General features: G+C 41.6%; 1 protein-coding gene across 2 annotated transcripts in view; it reads left to right on the top strand.

Moving 5' to 3' along the window:
* The window catches only part of lnx1 (ligand of numb-protein X 1), a 51,892-nt gene extending 37,971 nt beyond the window's left edge, over positions 1-13,921 (top strand). For both annotated transcript variants that reach the window (XM_020643782.3, XM_020643783.3), the window contains 7 exons: positions 624-832; positions 2,588-3,022; positions 4,996-5,130; positions 9,051-9,228; positions 10,312-10,558; positions 11,191-11,349; positions 12,891-13,921. In XM_020643782.3, the coding sequence (XP_020499438.1) occupies positions 624-832; positions 2,588-3,022; positions 4,996-5,130; positions 9,051-9,228; positions 10,312-10,558; positions 11,191-11,349; positions 12,891-13,026 (1,499 nt within the window). In that variant the 3' untranslated portion in view covers positions 13,027-13,921. The remainder of the gene's footprint in view (positions 1-623; positions 833-2,587; positions 3,023-4,995; positions 5,131-9,050; positions 9,229-10,311; positions 10,559-11,190; positions 11,350-12,890) is intronic.
* Positions 13,922-18,786: the final 4,865 nt, after the last annotated feature.

The raw sequence follows: 18,786 nt of genomic DNA, 5'->3' as shown, positions 1-18,786 counted from the left end.
TCTCTGAATCATTCAACTGTTTCAAATTGGATTTATTGTGTGCATAACATTTCTATGATTTGGATGTATTTATTGTTGTAAATAAGCTTCAAAAAGTTGTTTTCTAGGAGTGAAAACGATCGACAATGTGCATCAAATGCATTTATTAATTTTTAGAAATCATACTTTTATGACGCCCATTGATTTCCTTGGGTACGATGGCGAAAAATTTTAGTTCTCACAAGAAAAAAAATATTTGTTTTCCCTTTTGTCATCAAAGCTAAGTTTGTAAAACATTGAAACTGTTCTTGCATCCCAACCGGAGTAATAACCTTGTGGAAATCTGAAAATGAGGGTTTTCCCAAGCATACTTGCTACAGATGTAAGTGACTAATGATACAAACATTGAGTGGGATGATCAGCCAAGTGAATTTTCCCTTTTGGCTTGTACAAGTTTGTTTTAGTAACCTGAGGGAGTAGAGACAGCTGGTTTCACTGCTCGCCCTCTCCACCACGTCTACCTCTCTCGCTCTCTCTCTTCCTCTCCTGTTTTATTTGGCACCTTGTCTGATTTTTCTCGTTGTTCTGTATTACAGTAAATTAAGAGCTAAACTCAAACGCCCTTTTTTTTTCTCCTCCCTCAGTGCTGACTCTCCCTCAGCTGCATCACCTGATCCCCGATGGTGAACTCACCAGTATTAAAATCACACGGGTCGATCCCTCAGACCCGCTCGCCATCAGCATCGTCGGTGGCAATGAGACCCCGTTGGTTCGCATCCTCATCCAGGATATCTACAGGGAAGGCGTCATCGCTCGGGATGGTCGCCTGCTGCCTGGAGACATGATCCTTAAGGTATCACAGAGCACATTGGTTTCACTAATCAGTGAGACGGGATCAAAGCTGGACGTCTCCTAAACAGCTTGAGACAAAAATCCATGAAAGCCTCCCAACTTCTTTTTAAGTTTCTGAAAGATTCCCAGAATGTGATGTTATTATGTGCAGATATTTCTTATATCATATTGTACCATATAATCTGAGTCAACTTGTGGTCACACAACTTTTCATCCATGATTGTCATTACTCCACAAGTGGTGACCAATGACTGACTGTTGATAGAGAGCATGCTTGTCAAAATGTTCTAATACTTCCATACTTTTTAAAACCATATGTTTTAAAACAATACAATCTGTTATTCTAATGTTTAATAGTGTCCAAAAATTACCAAAGCTATTTAAAACTAAATACTGAAATACTTTTAGATATCATGTGTTTTTAATACATTTTTATGAACAATAATGTACACAAGAGCAGAAACTTTAAGGCTTAATATGTGATTTTTCACACTTAAATGTCGCAGAAATCAAGTATATCCTCTGAAAGTAGTCATGACTGTCTACAATGGGTGTAACACCCGAGTCCCACCGTCTGTGATGTTTTCAGAGTTTTCAGAGTCCTATCTTCAGTTTGTTTACATCGCCGGGACGACCGGCTGACTCCTCCCCTCTCGTATAAAAGTTGTTTAATTGAGGGACTAGAGAAAAGAAGAATAACATACTGTACTCACTGCTTAACTGTGTTTCTAGATCACGCTCATTTCAGGTAACATTAGCATTAGCATGTTAACACAACAATGCAGCTCAAGTTGTTTTGGTTTCATGCTGGTGCTCAAGGGCGACATCTACTGGATCAAAAAATCACATATAAAGCCTTTAACAGTACAACTACACCTGTTTCATAAGAAAGATGTGTAGGATAGAAATGACTCCGTCAAGTCCATTGCACTTTGGTAACATTTCAGAACTGAAATGTCCCATGCACCATTGTGTGCAGAGCCAGGCAGATGCAAATCAGTCCATCGCCCACACTGCCACAGTCTTGTAATGCGAAAAAAAGTTAGGTGTTAGGTGGGGGTTGTTTCTATAGTAGATGAACAATGATGAAATCGGGAATCAGACTGTGGATCATCTTAGATTTATTCAGCCATGTTCAGACAACACAGAAACACAACACACATGGCTGACAAAGTGCGGACCATCGCTGACCCATGCTGACCAAGATCTCACAATCATTGACAGTCATGGGCAAAGTGGCAAAGTCTTCATCTTCACAGTGCTGATTATATTCTACTAGAAGGTACATCCTACAAATTCCTGTCTGCTTCGGTTCATCTCTAAAAGGCTAGAAAGAAGACATCACCTTGACTCTTAAATATCAGACATATACATTTCTTCAGTCTCAGAGTCACATTTCCTTTTCAGCTCACAACAGACACTTCAATCCAAATATAACTCTGCTGCTATGAGGTCTCTAACACATATGTATTACAGCTTCACAAACCTAGAAGAAGAATTACTCTTCTTTTAGGTTTGAAGAGTACTCTTCTTTTAGGTTTGAGATGGTTGACATAATTCAAAGATATATCCACAAAATGATCAAGATGAATGAATTCATGAAATTACGTACTAACAGTAGATTTTTTCTTATAGTTATGAAACTTAGTTCCATTCAGGTTTTCTGGTTGCTAAATGAGACTCAATGTATGTACATTTAATATTTCAGTCCCTGTTTCTACAGATTTTAAACTGCTCCTCTCTCGCTCTCTCTCAGGTGAATGGCATCGACATCAGTAATGTACCGCACTGCTTTGCCGTGGCAACCCTCAAGCAGCCCTGCCAACTCCTCCGGCTGACCGTGCTCAGAGAACAGCACCATCGCTACCGCTCGCACTCGCACAGCCACCCGCACGGTCACGGCCATTTGCACAGCCACGACGTCGCCGGGGGCCACCTGTCCCACGGCCTGCCCCACCTCCCCCTGAGGGACGACAGCATCCACGTGGTCCTGAACAAAACCGCCCCGGACGAGCAGCTCGGGATCAAGCTGGTGAGGCGGCCGGACGAGCACGGCGTCTTCATCTTTCACCTGCTGGAGGGCGGCCTGGCGGCGCGGGACGGACAGCTTTGTATCGGGGACCGCGTGCTCGCCATCAACGGGCACGATCTACGTTATGGAGCTCCGGAACATGCGGCTCTGCTCATCCAGGTCAGTTCTTTCTTTAAATATATTAAACTAAGAGAGCGTGTTTGATTTGTTTGGAGAACTTTCAGAGCTTTGGGAGTCTAATGAGTCAACATGTTGATGCAGACCATAAACGACTGTGTGCTGGTCTGACTCTGTCTCCCTGAAGTATTAAAGATAATTGTGGTGATTCAGGCTAATTGTGTTGTGTTGTCGTGTCTGCTCTCGCTGCAGTTAATAGTATTTAATTGTGGTGATTCCCTGATGGACAGCATGTGGCGGGCCTCTGGTTCCTGGTTGATGCCAGTCTATGGTGGTGTGTTTGTGGTTAATTGTGGTTAATTGCAGTGTTTTTTGCGGCTGACTGTGCAGGGTCTCTGGGACCTGAGTTCCTGTCTGAGCGGCTCTCAAGGGGCTCCGTGGAGCCAGCATGGCCACTCTCTGTCAGAGATTAAGAACTGGCAGAGGGTAGAAATTAAATTAGTCCAATTAAGGCAATAATGGGCCGAACTGGCTAATTCAGGAGTCAGCTCTGTGCAGCAGAGACCTGCAGAACTCTCGTGGGGGGTTGGGGGGGGGGAGCAGCCAGCCAGTCTGTGTGTCTGATGGACTATTTTGCATATGAATCTGTGAATGAGAGTGAGAGGACTGGCAGTTTAGGAGGAGAGTGTGCGGCAGAGGAAGAGTAGACTTACAAAATAGATCAAGGTTGAGGTTTGCAGCCAGACCCTGGAGGTCTACTGCCTTCTCAAATAGATCAGATGCTTGATAAATTTCTCCCTGAATTACTTTTTAATGAATTCAAAAGTACAAATAAAAACATTAATATATTTTGCCTTCAAACAAAACTCTGGAGGTGACTGAAATCTCATCTCTGATTTTTGTAGAATGAACAGAGACCTACTTAATAGTAACATTTTGATGCTTTGAGAATAAATATGTCGAAATAAGTTGAATGTGAATGGAACAGATTTTTAGCAAGAGTTACTTTATGATCGGTTTTAAAGGAATAGATCATAAGGTTTACTTTTCGGGCTTTTATGCCTTTATTTTAAGAAAGGACAGTGGATAGAGTCAGAAATCAGGGAGAGAGAGAGAGTGGAGAATGACATGTGGAAAAGCAGCCACAGGTCAGATCTGAACCCGGGATGCCCACATGGAGGACTATAGCATCCTTACATGGGGCACACACTAACCACTAGGCTACCTGCCCACCCCCAATAGATATAGATCATTATTTATTTATACAATATAATGCCTTTCGTCTTTATAGCAAAGAAAAACAGTTTCAACTTTGTGGAGTTCGTTCAGTACCATCTGTTTTCAGCATGTGGAGTTTGTAATTATGCTAGCTTCCTGTACGTTAGCTAAGTGACAGCCTATAGGGAAAGTTATGAAGTATAGACCCACAGCCCTGCGAGACTCTCCTCTGGTCACTCGCTGTCATTCATAGAGAAAACTTTTGAATCAGACCTGCACTCCACAAGGTTTATTTACTGAACACAACAGTAAATCAATGTTTTAGGATTAGAAAAGCCTGGTCTCCAATACTATTTATCCCAGCACGTTTTTTCAAAGCAACCACTTGTGCTGCCCCACACGAGGATTTGGCATGCTTTCTGTTGGACAGGCAGGTGCTAAAAACCGGCGGTTAGCATGTGCTAGCTTGCTAAGATGCTAAATTATCATCTTTTCCATAACAACTAATGTAATATTCTAAAAGTAGCTTGCAGTGTACATGCCAGCTGAGTCCCTTTTCTTTCATTGCCTGTGTTATTTGAAGGTGCTCTTTAGTTGAATGTTGTTACCATTCATCATGTCCATGCTAACTGTTTCCTCCTGTTTTCAGTTTGTCCCGCTAAGCTACGCTAACCAGTTAGCTTTTCTGTAGTCATGAATGTAACAGACAAACATGACAGGTGTTTACAACTTCTTAATATAACTATTAAAAAAAATAACATGATGCAGGTATCTTAACTTTATGTCATGTTTTCCAGGCGAGTGAGGAGCGTGTACACTTCATCGTGTCTCGTCAGATCTGCCTGCCCACCCCGGACATCCTACAAGAAGATCCATGGGGCATGGACGGTCCCCCGCCGTACTCCCCTGTGGATATAGAGCAAACACTCCTGGTGAGCAGCAAATACAGATGCATACACATGAGACACAAACAGCTCTGACACACAGACAAGCTTTATTCCTCTGTCTCCCCGTCCCCGTGATAAATATTCCCTTTCAGGTGCAAATGATCCGTGGAGGTATTATTCCCCCATCAAAGCTGAGCGTGTCATTCTGGCAGTACAGCTGGAGGGGAAGTTTTCTCTCTCTCAGAGACACACTGCATCCAAATCAGCCATGATTTTTTATTTATTTTTTACCACACAGAAAATAGACGCTCACCTCACAGGATTAAGATTATCCTCCTCCATCCTTTGCTGAAAGATTTTCTCATTTCCTTACGGAATCTGTTCTTAAAAGTAGGGATGTAATGGTGTACTCAGCTCACAGTATGAAACCATGATGGGTTCATGATATAACTATTTTATGATTTTTGAGAGGTTGTAAGTAACCTAGTGAATGTTCAAGCTATAGAGAAAAGATTGCCTCATGAAACTAATTTTTTTAATGCTTTTATATTCCTTTTTGACTGCAAAGCGTTTCTCTATATGCTGCCCGTATCTCTTAATGATCGTTGTTTCAGTTGTTGCGGAGCCTTTGCACCTACTTGCCACTGTAGAAAAGCAAGTGTAGAGAAGCTAGGCTAACGAAAGAGTAAGACCATGCAGCAGTTTATTGATAGCTAATGTCAATCATATGTATAAATAGAAAAATGTTAAAATAGTTTCCAAATATACTGCAAGTGGGCCAGCTGGTCTATGTGTGCTCTACAGCAGAGCATTATTCAGAGCCAAATGTTCATGTGCTGATGATGTAATGAAGACATCAAACAAGAGAAGTGCAGATAGAATCATTTACTATTAAGAAGCTGAATCAAACTCATATTTCAGGCCACGCACTGCTACATATCTACTTAACAGAGATCCATTTGATATAATATTTTCACTTTATGTTAAGTTACAAATGTTTGGTTTTTTTAATGTATGATTACAAAATCTAATTTTTAAGCCAATCAGAACCTTGGGCTGGACTAACACAGTTTTAAGTTTCTCAAGGTATCTTTATAACTTGACCTGTCTTTTGAGACCTGCCCGTTGTGTCTTTCTTCACCCTTGTGTTTGTGTTTGTATTATCTTTATGGACTTCTCTCTGTTTGGCCGGACTGTAGATGTTTATGCTGTTATTGTCCTGAGTTTAGGCCTTTTGTTTGTCAGTCAGAGCCCTTTGTAAACATCTGTTTTCAAAGGTGCTATATAATTAAAGTGATTATTATTCATTTAAAGCTGTGTGGCAAAACAATGAGAAGTTTTGCTCCTGCTGTAGTATAAGACTTTATTTCACACAAATGGCATGTCTTCATGTTTGCTAAAGATTGAAGTTTGTTTTCATTACAATCCGTTTACTTTTGAACAACAGGGAACATCAGTATGTCTCTACAGCTACAAAAATATTTTCTACTTAAAAAACATTCAGTCAGACACGATGTCCACTATTGTTATAGTGTTTGTAATAATTGTTATTGTGGGCCACATATCGTCTAGTGTATCATATATCTTATTATAAATCGTATATCATATCATATCATATATCGTATCCTGAGTTACCCTGTGTTTCCCAACTTATGGAAGTGGTGGTAACCTCCCCCTCCCCAATCCTAAACAAGCAAGGAATAAATCAATTCACCCAAATAAAAACATATTGTTTATTAAAATAAAATATATTTAAATAAAGTTGTACTTTATGTGGTTTATACTGGCCTAGTTAATTGTTATAAAAGAGAGCTGGCATGATGTATTGGATGAAATGCAGACTCCTCATAGTCCCCTCTGATATCCTTTGCTCTTTATGACAGTATATCATATATGTTTATTTCAGCACACTGCACCCACAGCATTATTATACAGTCAACTTCTCCCTCAGCCTCCAGTGTGTTGTGTAGGTTGGCAGTGTGTGTGTAAACAGTGTTTATGCAGCTGTAGTCCGTGCCGTGCCCCCGGGGTCAGTCACATGACAGCCAGGCGATCTGCTCATGTGCACGCAGCAGAAATGTGTGAATGCAGCACATTAGCGACGCAGTAAAAGCTACATCCCATCAACCTCAATGTGTCCATGTGTTATTCATTACTACTCTACTCTGCGCCGCTGCCCCCCCATCTGACGCACAAACACACTCGCCATAAATATAATCCGATTCGCTTTATCCCACACGCAGACTCGCTCAGCCGACCAAATCACACATAATGACGTCTATGAATAAATCATCTCTCAATATCCCAACATGCACATGCAATGAAGAGGCACTTTGAGCTGCCCGCTGTCCTAATCACCATCGTATATTATAATTCACACTTGCTATGCACACTCATGCTAATGAGGTCATTTATTAATTACCACCTATGTCTGTGTCGGTGGACTGTTGCTCCCACAGCTCAGCCGGGCTGGTGTTCATGTGAATCCTCCTGTTATCAAGCCAACTATCACACATCCCTGAGAAAACAGACTTTATTAATATGCAAATGTACTCCTCCAAATCTAATTAGATTATGTAGCGTATATGAGGTGCCCTTGGTGCAACAATTAAGTTCATATCATCTTGGGTCCTGAGTGATTGTGTTTATTAAAGTGTGGATACACAATCAGAGACAACGTGATTATATGTGACCTTTTATATATCCACTGTATATATAATCACAATAACTTTATGTCTATATTGATCAAAATCAATAACTGTCATATGTCATTTTAATGTGCTTTCACTTTTTAGAGTACCCTGATAATAGTGGCTGCTTGAAGAAACCAGTGTTTCATTAGCTTATCTTTAAATTAGGTTACAGTGATTTACATGCTTTAATTTTTTTACTCATTTAAACTGTTTAATATTATTAGGAATATTGGAAAAAGAAAGAGATCAGCTGCACCTTAGTTATCGGATCTTTAGACACTTGTTGAAAGACACAGGATGTCAGGAGGGGGCTGCAAGCCGAGCTGCCAACATAACATAAACTCAGTTTTAGCAATTTCAGGAGGATTGCCTCTGAAAGACCGCTATACAACGCTATTATGAGAATATTTTCCTACGTATAAATGCAATGTGCAGTTCAACAGAATCACAACATCAACAAAAGAGCATGGAAGAACATGTTTAATGACGTGCATGGAGATAGTACAGGTCTTGTGTAGACAGTGTATGGTCGTGCACAGATCACAGGGAATAAACGTCACCAATCCCTCCCACTCCTCGAGATGAATTCTCCTGATTATATCCTGCTGTGTTCTCACATCAGCTCATTTGGATTTAATGCCGAAAAAACGAGGGGGACTGGCAGGACAAACTCTAAATAAAGTATTTTCAGGTTCACAAAGCCAAACACTTTCATCTATCAGGGTTTTTTGATGAAGCCTATTTCCTTCTTTCTAAATTAAATCAAACGGGGGAAAAAAAAGGAAAATACAATTTAACATGAATAATCTCTGCCTTTCCATCCCTCTGCAGCTAACATAAGCTTAGCTTATTTTTGTGAAAAGTCTCCTGCTGTATTTAACCTTGTACAAGGTTGAACTAGGAATTGAGAAACAGTAGAAACACAACATAGAGGAATCTTTAGTCTCTTAGGAAGACAAAGGATGTCTGGTAAAGGGGCTGCTAGCTGAGCTGCTCACCTTTAGCAGGAGATCAATTTCCATTGAGGAAATGATCATTTCATTGAGTTTAACTGTCAAGAAGACAACCACCATCTTCTCCTCGTCGAGATAGACTGAGTAAAATATTTAAAGTTTACAGTTGCTACCGAAGTACTTGAATGTTTCATTGTCCTGACATATATTTTAGAATCTTAAAATCTTGATGTCGGGACAAAAACATCTCTGTTGCTTTTAGATTTCCCATTCATGTTCTGAAACTTATCGGCAGCAACTCTCTCTGTGTTTCCTTAAGGACGCCTGTCAGAAGCCTGCATGCTACGAGAAGACAGTAACTCTGACTAAGGAGCCGTACGACTCGCTGGGTATGACGGTAGCCGGAGGGATGTCCAGTCGAGGGTGGGACCTCCCAATTTATGTCACAAACGTGGACTCTGACGGAGTGGTGGGACAGGAGGGCTCCATCCGTAAAGGTATTAACGAGCTACGACTGATGTCTCCATCCATTACTCACCTGCACACCCAATCTTTTTAATTATTTGAACATTACTCATGTAGTTTATCACAATGTCATGTTCAGTGCTTTGTTGCAGATAATTACTCATTTATAGGATGGGGTATTTGTTCTGTGAGGCTGGAGGACTGTCGGGGGATTTCAGCTTTGATGATGAATACTTTGTATATAAAGAAGAGAATGATTGATGAACACTTAAGATTCATGTTTCATTATGAAGTTTATTCAAGCAGCAGAAAAAACTCAGCGGTGCCGCCGCGGTTCAGTGCTCCACAAATTGGCTCTAAAAGACTTAAACAAAAACCGCAAACAAACAATAACGGAGCAGAACTCAGGACTTATTGTGGAACGCTTAATTATTCTGCTCTATGGAATCAGTCAGCTCTGAAATAGAGCAACTCACAGAGCTGCACACAAGTAACCTGCCTCTGTAGTCTGTAATGCAGCTGACTGAAGGGAGGGAGACATTTTCTTCCTCACCGCTGATTCCAGCATATCCATCATTTAACATTACCATATTAAGGCCTGTTATTAAACTCAATGCCCCCCTCTTTCAGGATCTGTTTATGAGAGGAAAGCTATTTGGAGCAAACGGCAGCAAAAAGACTTAAAAACAGAAATAAACAGAGTCTGTCCTGTGCACAGTTCAAGGTGCACATGACTGTGTTCATGTGGGACACAGCAGCAGCAGCAGCTGCCTCTGTTTGTGTGCTTATGAACCACGTTTTCTGTATCATGATTGACTGTTCATTTGCATATCTGTGTGGAGCAAATGTGTCCTTTGAGCTGCTCTCTAGCAGGCTGGACCGTTGCTGTCTGTTTTTCTTTGCACCACTTTCATCATTAGGAGGCTTTTTAAAGCGCAGGTGGCTCCTGGTTTCCATCCTTTGTGTTGGAGCAGGGAGGTTTTTGAATATTAATCAGGCAGATGATGAGTCCCTGCCCTGTGAGGTCTTTTGAAAAAAGATTTAATGAGGGCAAGAAACCCTGCTCTGAGGCTGAGGCTGAGCTGTGCTGTCCCCTTCCTCCCCCCCCTCCGCAGGTGACATCTTGCTAAACGTGAACGGGGTGGACCTGACGGGGGTGACGCGGGGCGAGGCCGTGGCTAACCTGAAGAACACCTCGTCTCCTGTCGTGCTCAAGGTCCTGGAGATGCGTCCTCCAGAGGAGAACCTGCAGGACTGCGCGCTGCCCCCCTGTCTCGCGCCCTCACCCACAGACAGCACCAAGAGCCCCGTGCCCAACGACGACTACTCCCCGCTGTGGGTGTCATGGCTGCAGCTCCCCAGGTGAATCCCCACGCCTCCTCTACCTTCTTTCTACCTCCTCAATTTCACTTGTTCTGAGCCTATCATAATCTATGCCCCCCACACTGGTCCCTTTGACCCGTGCCAGCTGGTGCCAATTGAAATGATGACAGAGCCAGCTGGAGAGAGAGAGAGAGAGAGAGCTCATTATACTTTCAAACTTACTTTTCTGCTTAAATATTCACTGCTGTTGTATCAGTGGAACTTCTGAGAGTGAGAAACTTTCCTTCAGATAAAAAAAATATATATTATATTTATGAATTGTCATGAAGTCAGGAAACAATGAAAGCTTAAAGTGAAATAAAAAAAAGTAGAATTGATTAAAAGTCTAAACTGAGTCCTGATCCACCATGGGAATGCAGTCAAGTCCAACATAAAGGATTTGAATATAATTCTCACTCTGGGCTATCTCTATGAGAGCGATATGGAAGTCAGACTTTCTTTGTTTCTTTACCTCCTGGGAGGGAAAGTCACCTCTTCGTTCAAAAGATTAGCTCGGCCATTGTCTCCAGAGCGGTGGCTGCTTTCAGTACAGCACAGTGTATATATATAACTTAAGAGTTGCAGTGGAGAGATTAGCGTTTCTAATCTCTCTCTTTTTTTGGCACATGCAGGCATCTGTACTGTTGCAAAGACATCGTCCTGCGGCGGAGCACCTCGGGCAGCCTGGGCTTCAGCATCGTGGGAGGTCAAGAGGAGGTCAACTGCAATCAATCCTTCTTTATCCGCTCCATCGTGGAGGGGACGCCGGCCTACAACGACGGCAGGATAAGGTATACAGACTGTGTTTATCTCTGAATGCTGCAGAGGAGAGAGATGTGAGGCAGAAAGATCCTTTTTTAATATCCTAAAATCATTTATCAGTGCTGCAAGGACAGGAGTCAAAATCTTATTTGATATTTTTGTGGTCAATGATGAATGACAAACATTTGCTGGTTAAAGTTTCTGAAATCAAATGATTTGCTGATCATGTTGTGTTGTATAGAACGATGTGTTTTAAACGATGTGATTTTAAACAATGCGTTTTTATGATGCGCAAAGTGACTAAAAAAAATGTGAGTATTTCTCAGAGGAATTAAAGCTGGAGGACATCTCAGTACTTTTTAAACAGTTGAGCTGATCCTGTGCAGACAGGAAGAGCTACAGTGGGACCTCAAATGAAAGATACTGTCCTTGGCAAATGCAGACGGGAAGTTTTCTGTTAGATGCAAAGGACAACGGATATGAGGATAAAAAACTTTAAGTCAAAACTTTAAGTTAAGCTAAACTTTAACTTTAAGTAAACTTTAAGTCACTTTAACCAAAGATGTCATGTGGAAGTGACAGAAAATGATCACTGAAGGGGGGCGTGTTTAAAGGTTGGGATCAACTGTAACTGTTTCCCATTTCAGTGGCTGCCTTTTTTTTCATAATCTTTAAATGATTTAATTAAGAAAGACAATTCATCTTTTTATGTAATTATGACAAACACTTGGTGGTTAAAGTTTCCAAAATGAAAGGGTTTGTGCATTTTGTCATTTTGTTTATTAAATGTATTTTAAAATTTATGATTTGACAAAAAAATAGAAACCACTTTTTTGTCCTCCACTGCAAAAATTGTGATAAACATGTTTTGCAGCTTTCTGAATGATTGATCTAATAACTGTAAAAATACTCAGTGGAACTCATTGATTGCGTTAAGTGATCATTAGTTTCAGCCTTCACTTTGTGTCACTCTTAATTTTGGATTGAGAGATTGATCAGGCCAGCTGAAGAGAGACAGGAGACGTCCTGATTCCGGCTGGAGAGTCGGAGTCTACACATAGAAAATGGCCGGAGCTGCTGCAGCAAAGTCTAAAGTTTCTGCACATTGGGAGGGTCGACCCACCTTTGTTACTTTTCATAAATAAATGTAAAAGCAATCTGTATGGTATCAATCACTTAGGCTGAGAGCTCAACAACCATAATTCCACATGTTACAAACAGATGGTACTGAAAGAGCTTCACAGACTGTGTTTTACACACCAGTAGTTCTTTTTTTTTTCAAGATTTATTTTGGGCTTTTCGTGCCTTTAATGTAGAGAGAGGACAGTGGATAGAGTCGGAAACCAGGGGGAGAGAGCGGGGAATGACATGTGGAAAGGGGCCACGGGTGGAGGTGAACCTGGGCCTGCCGCTCGAGATGAGAGTCTCAATACATGGGACGCGCGCCCTAACCATTGCGCCACCAGCGCGCCCCAACACACCAGTAGTTCTTGTATTGAGAATTTTACGAAAATGTAACGCTGTCAAATATTCTCCTGTTTTAAGCATCTTTTGTGATTTCACTCTGCAGGTGTGGGGACATTTTACTGGAGGTGAATGGGAAGAGCACATGGGGGATGACCCACACAGCGCTGGTCCGCCTTCTGAAGGAGCTGCGGGGCAGAATCACTCTCACCGTCGTGTCGTGGCCGGGCAGCCTGATGTAGCTCCGAAACCCTCCAGCGCTGCTTTTTTTTTTTTACACAGCATGGACCAACAAATGTGGGAGGCGGAGCTTCAGACTGGCTGGCCCCCCCCCCAGCCCTGTTGTGTGGGAGGAGCTTAAGATTAGAGATTTGGATTTCTCCCTTCTGATGGACAGCCCAGACTTTTTGCTGAGTTTGGAGAGGGACAAACTTGAGACTGGATTTTTTTTTTTAACCAGAGATTAACCCCGCCCCTCCGAGAATGAACACAGAAACAGGGAGGATCCAGGACTGAGCCACTTCAAACTCAGATGTGTAGAGGACACTTCATTCTCTGGCACAGCACCCAGAGGTGGGGGTGGGCGGATCGAGAGGAGACACAACACGTTGCCAATTACCAGTAGTTAAATATTATGGTATGCGTTGGACTCACATTTCTTTACTGTAAATGTTGGGTGTCTAAAAAAAAAAAAAAGTTCTGATCCAAGCACTTGTGATACGTTTCTTCTGTTTGTTTGTGGTTCGGCCTTCAAATGTAGGCTTCCATCCTGTTTGTACTGACAGTGGTTGTCATCTTCATGCGTTAACCTGACGACACATTGCCAAGTAGTAGTCTGTGTTGAGGTTTTTGTTTTCTCTGATTTCAGAGGCTATGACTAAATTATCAAACCACTGGCAATAAAAATTATATTTAAAAGAAAATAAAGGATCAGTGTGTTCATAAGATGTTAAAAAACAAGTATATTTAATTAGGTGAATTGTGGAGGCCTTACTCATTTTCTTACTTTTAAGAAGAAAAAAAAACTGACTTGGTTTGTGTGTGGGCGGTCTGGTTCTGTCTGTCACGCTTCGGCCTGTGTAGTATACCTGATGGTACATTTGGTTAAATGATCAATAAAGTCATTGGAAAAAAAGAGACTTGTGTGAGAGCACTCCTGTTTTTAAAAAACACAGATTAAAGCTGCTGAAACATGTCTGATGCAATAAAAACATCAAAATCATTTTAATCGTCTCTCATAAAGCCACATTTCAGTGAGATGCCACAGGGCAGCACTGCTCATTAAGTGGATCAGAGTCAGTCAGACTTTAATTTCCTCCCTCGGTCAGCGCAGATCGTCTTGCTGTCTCCTTTTTTTTTTTCTTTTTTTTTTTGGGACTTTTTGTTTGTGGCTTCTCTTCTCCTCCTTCCTACTCCTGCTCCTCCTGCTGCTGCTGCTAAAACATAGATCACACTGAAATGATACCTCTGTCGTCGTCTTTTAATCTTTTTCATTATTCGTGTGTGTGTGTGTGTGTGCGTGCGTGTGTGTGTGTGTGTGTGTGTGTGTGCGTGTGTGTGTGTGTGTGAGAGTGAGACCTGTGTGATGATGCTGCCTGCTCGTCTCCGTGCCTCCTCCTCTCCCTGTCGTCTTTCCCTTCACTGTTCCTCTCTAAACTGCGGTGCTTGTGTCCTCGCTTTGTTGCCTCCCTGTGTCTCTGTTGCTCCATCCAGCTGAAAAATACCCAAAATGCATTGTGTGTGTGTGTCTTGAAACTGGATGAATTTTTAATTCAAAGTTAATACAGAAGGAGGCAGAGTGTGCATTGGCCCCCACAGGAATGATACTGCTGCCTTTTTCTTTTCTCTCCGCTGGGACTGAGATAAGTCAGAATTCAAGGGACCACGGGGCCTTCTTTTTGCCTGCTGAGCCTCTGCAGACCCCCCTCAAGGCCCAGACTCTGAGTAACAAAGAGTCCAACACCAGTGGCACAGAGAGACCTTTACATTAAAGACAAACAGACATGCTGCAGCATCCTCTCAGCTAAAGACATCTATTATCCAGACCAGAGCTCTTCAAACCATCTCTCACCTCTACACACACACGCACACGCACACACACGCGCGCACACACACACACACACACACACACGCACACACACGCACACACACACACACACACACGCACAGACACACACACAGACACACACACACAGACACACACACAGAGAATCAAACACCTACGAAGAAATATAGTTCCAACTGAAGCTTCTGCACACTGTTGAGTTGAAGGACAGTCCAAAGTTAAAGGTAAAAAATATATTACTAACATTTGACTGTACAGTTTCAATAACATTTCCCTGAATGAAAGCACAAGACCACATCTACATTTACTACATTTAATATTAAGTAACCAAACCAGAAAAAGAAAGTGACAGCACCTCCAGATCGCCTGTTGTCAAAGTAACCTGGTGAAGGTTTTCTCTGGTGCACAAAGCGACTATCAGAGAAAAATATTGTAACTATTTCTCAGTGGATATAAAGCTCGAGGACATCTCAAACCCTTCCACTCAGACTGACTGACCCTGAGAGGACAGAAAGGCTTTACAGAGAAAGCTGCTGTCCTCGATAAACAGAGGGAAAGTTACCTATCAGACAGTGGACATGCCAAAACTACATTGAACAATTAAATATTAGGAACAAAAGAAAGCTAATTTTATATTCAACTAACTAAAGGTGTCAAAGGAAAGTGCCAAGAAATCCTCTATTTAAACGAGTCCATGTTTAAAAGTATAAGATGCACTGTAACTCATTTCAGTGGCTGCCATCTTTGAAGGATGTAGTCTATTAGAGTGTGACCTTCAAAGCTGGTTGCATGTAACATTAGCTGTTTCTGAAATCACCCACTATTATGAGTCACTCTGTGTCTCATTTCAGTGGTAGCATCTTTAGAAGGACATAGGGTGCATTCACACCAAACTCTAATGTGCTTTGTTGGATAGTGTGTTTGGTGTTGGGTGGAGTGAATACTCAAACGAACTCTGGTGCCGACCAAAGAACTGAAGACTGCTCCGCTTAAAAACAGGGATCTCAGTTCACTTCCAAGTGCACTAAAGTTTGTTTTGCCGTATGGTGAGAACACATTCCGAACAAACAAGGGAAGTAAACCAAAATGCAGTGCATTGTGGGTCGAATTTGGCTATCTGTTAACGATGTCAAATAGGTTTGCAACGCGTGGCTAACGTTAGCATTGCTAACATCACCGGGTTTTGGTCCTCCTTGCATGTTAACATTCACATGCCTGTGCTAAGTGTGGTTACAGTTTAACCTAATGACACAGCTTACATTTTACTTTATCGCCATTTTGACAAACTGTGCCACGGTAAAGGAGGCCATTACCACGGTCTTGTTGTTTACTTTCCAATCATAGTGCAGCATTAGGCTGGATGACAGTAGCCACTGACCGGAGCTACAGCCTAAACTAGTGATGGGTGTCTATGGTGCACAACGTTTGACAAAGTGCAGTGTGAAACCAAACCAAATGAAAAATGCAGAAATGCTACAACTCCACTCCTGAATCGCACCTGAGTCCACCGGACTTCATTCAGAGCAATTACACAGATCAACACATACTGAGTCACAGAGCAGAAAGTCATCAGTCAAAGCATCTGCTTTCACAAAGATTTAAAGGGACCAGCTCCCCTAGACCCAAATCCTCCTGCAGCATAATTCAAGTTGCAGGAGCAGCGTACTTGACGACGCGCTTTGGGGACAGATAACAAGAAAAAGTTTTGTTATAAACCTCATTACTACATGATACACCACATCCAAAGATTAAAGGCTTTGAGATGATGCATGCATCGATAAAACATCACCGTAAATTGCTCAGAGGCATACAAGTGGCAGAAACAAGTTGTTTATTTGCAGCAAAAGAAAAAATAAGACATTTCTGAATTGAAAACCCAGCAGCAACTTTCACTTCTTTGTGAGTTGCTGAATATGATGTGAACCCTGCTTTAGTTCATAAGTTAGGTAAAAACAAACTCGACCTTGTCACCTCTGCTCCTTCTGCTTCTTGTGGATTATAGAAGTAACTCTCCCCTGTCGCCGGAACATCTAAATAATGTTACATAATTGATGTCGATTTTTTTTCTCGCTTTTCCAAGAGAAAACAACATTGTTGGTTCTTGCTCCTGAACTTGTTTTATAGAGAAACTTGAGCATTTTGCCACTTCTCAATAAACAGAACTACACAAAAAAAAACTTTATCTCCAGTTACATAAAAAGAGTCAACTAAGACCCAAGAGAAAACAGGTAAAACAGATGCTGTAGGATGTTTGTCATCAAATCTTCAGCTGTCTTGCTCTCTCTAACACCCCCTGAACTTGGCACATCTTGCAGATTTGCAGGTTTAGAATAATCAACCTGACCTTTAAGATACATCCCAGTTCAGTTTCTGTTGCTTAAAAAAGAAAATAGTTCACAGGAAAAGTGCAGATACTGAGCTGCTCCACAAACAGCTCACACATGGCTGCAGTAATTACAACCATTGAGTCGCTCCACAGAACACACAGAGAGAGAGAGCCTTAAGGGGCAGAGATGTTGCAAGTACAAAGAAGCTAAATATATTCAATATTTGGAGACAGCTCCTCGGTTAGCAGCTGGGATTAGGACCCAGGGCCCACATTTGTTCATCGCTATGAGCCATTAGCTTCAACACAGAAACAACCAGCTCATATAACACCAGGAACACAGACAAATAGTTCCCGAGGAGACAGTGTTAGAGAGAGAGTAAATTATAGCACAGCAGCCTCAGGATTTGTTTTCATATTTTAGTCTATGGTTTTATTCATCAGTATAGTCGGGGCCTGTCAGGGCGGCACAGTCACACGATTCATAATGCCATGAGCCTGAGCGCAGTGTAATTATGTCCGGTCCCTCTCTGCAGTCGTTTTACTCAAACACCCAGCAGCCACACTGCGGATATGAAACACAGTCTGTGATTGACACAATTAACATGAGAGTAATATCCACAGAAATAAATAGATAAATAGCTGCTGTGAGTGGAGGGATACAATTCAAGGTGGAATGACTTGTGGAGCAGAGATGCTGTAACTTCAGCTCCAGTGTGGTGGAAGAAGTGGTCTCTAAAAGAAACACAACTGTGCCCAGTGGAAGGTCATACTCATTAATAAGTCCAATGTCTGTAAACATAAGTCTCAATCCTCTCAAATCATTTTAATCAGATTTTTTTCAGGCAAAAAAATGCAACCTGAATGAATCTTGTGAAGGAGTTATTGAACGGTTAAAAAGTAAACTTGATCAATAATGTAAAATGTAACCGTGCCTACAAAATCACCCAAGGCAAATTGTAGGATGTTTATTTTACAATATGTGTTTTTTAAAAACATATTTTGAGGCATATGGGGACGCTGGTGGCACAGTGGTTTGAGCCCCATGTATGGAGGCTGTAGCCCTCCGGGCTCCTTTCCCACATGTCATTCCCCACTCTCTTTCTTTCTCCCTGATTTCTGACTCTATACACTGTTCTATCTGTCCAATAAAGGCACACAATGCCCAGTAATAAATCTTAAAATGTTGAGGCATATTAAGGCATATTCTACCTTAATCTTACAGTGTGTGTTCGATTCTCTTTGAAGGACAGTTATGTTTTGCATTATTAACTTTTTACTCCTGAAATAACTCAATGAGAATTAAAGCACAGAAAAGTATCCAAAGTTAACAACAGAGACGCAGCAGCTTTTCAGCTCCTGTTACACAACCTATTTTCTTTTTTCTGTCTCCCCCTTTCCCTCTCCTCACCTGTTCACATGTCATATTTCACTCTATGATAATCACCCTTCAGATCATGAATCAGCCCTCACATTCATTACATTACAGCCAATTAATATGTAGATTCTGCTAATGTAACCTCATTGTTTACTCTGACAAATCCCATGGTGCCATGTGTCTAACAGGTAGTGCACAGTATTATAAACACCTGTCCTCCTCTAAATATGTTC

Source organism: Labrus bergylta, chromosome 6 (assembly GCF_963930695.1).
Source record: "Labrus bergylta chromosome 6, fLabBer1.1, whole genome shotgun sequence".
Lineage (NCBI taxonomy): Eukaryota > Metazoa > Chordata > Actinopteri > Labriformes > Labridae > Labrus > Labrus bergylta.
The sequence above is the reverse complement of the archived record's forward strand: the minus strand, read 5'-3'. Positions and strand labels throughout refer to the sequence as shown.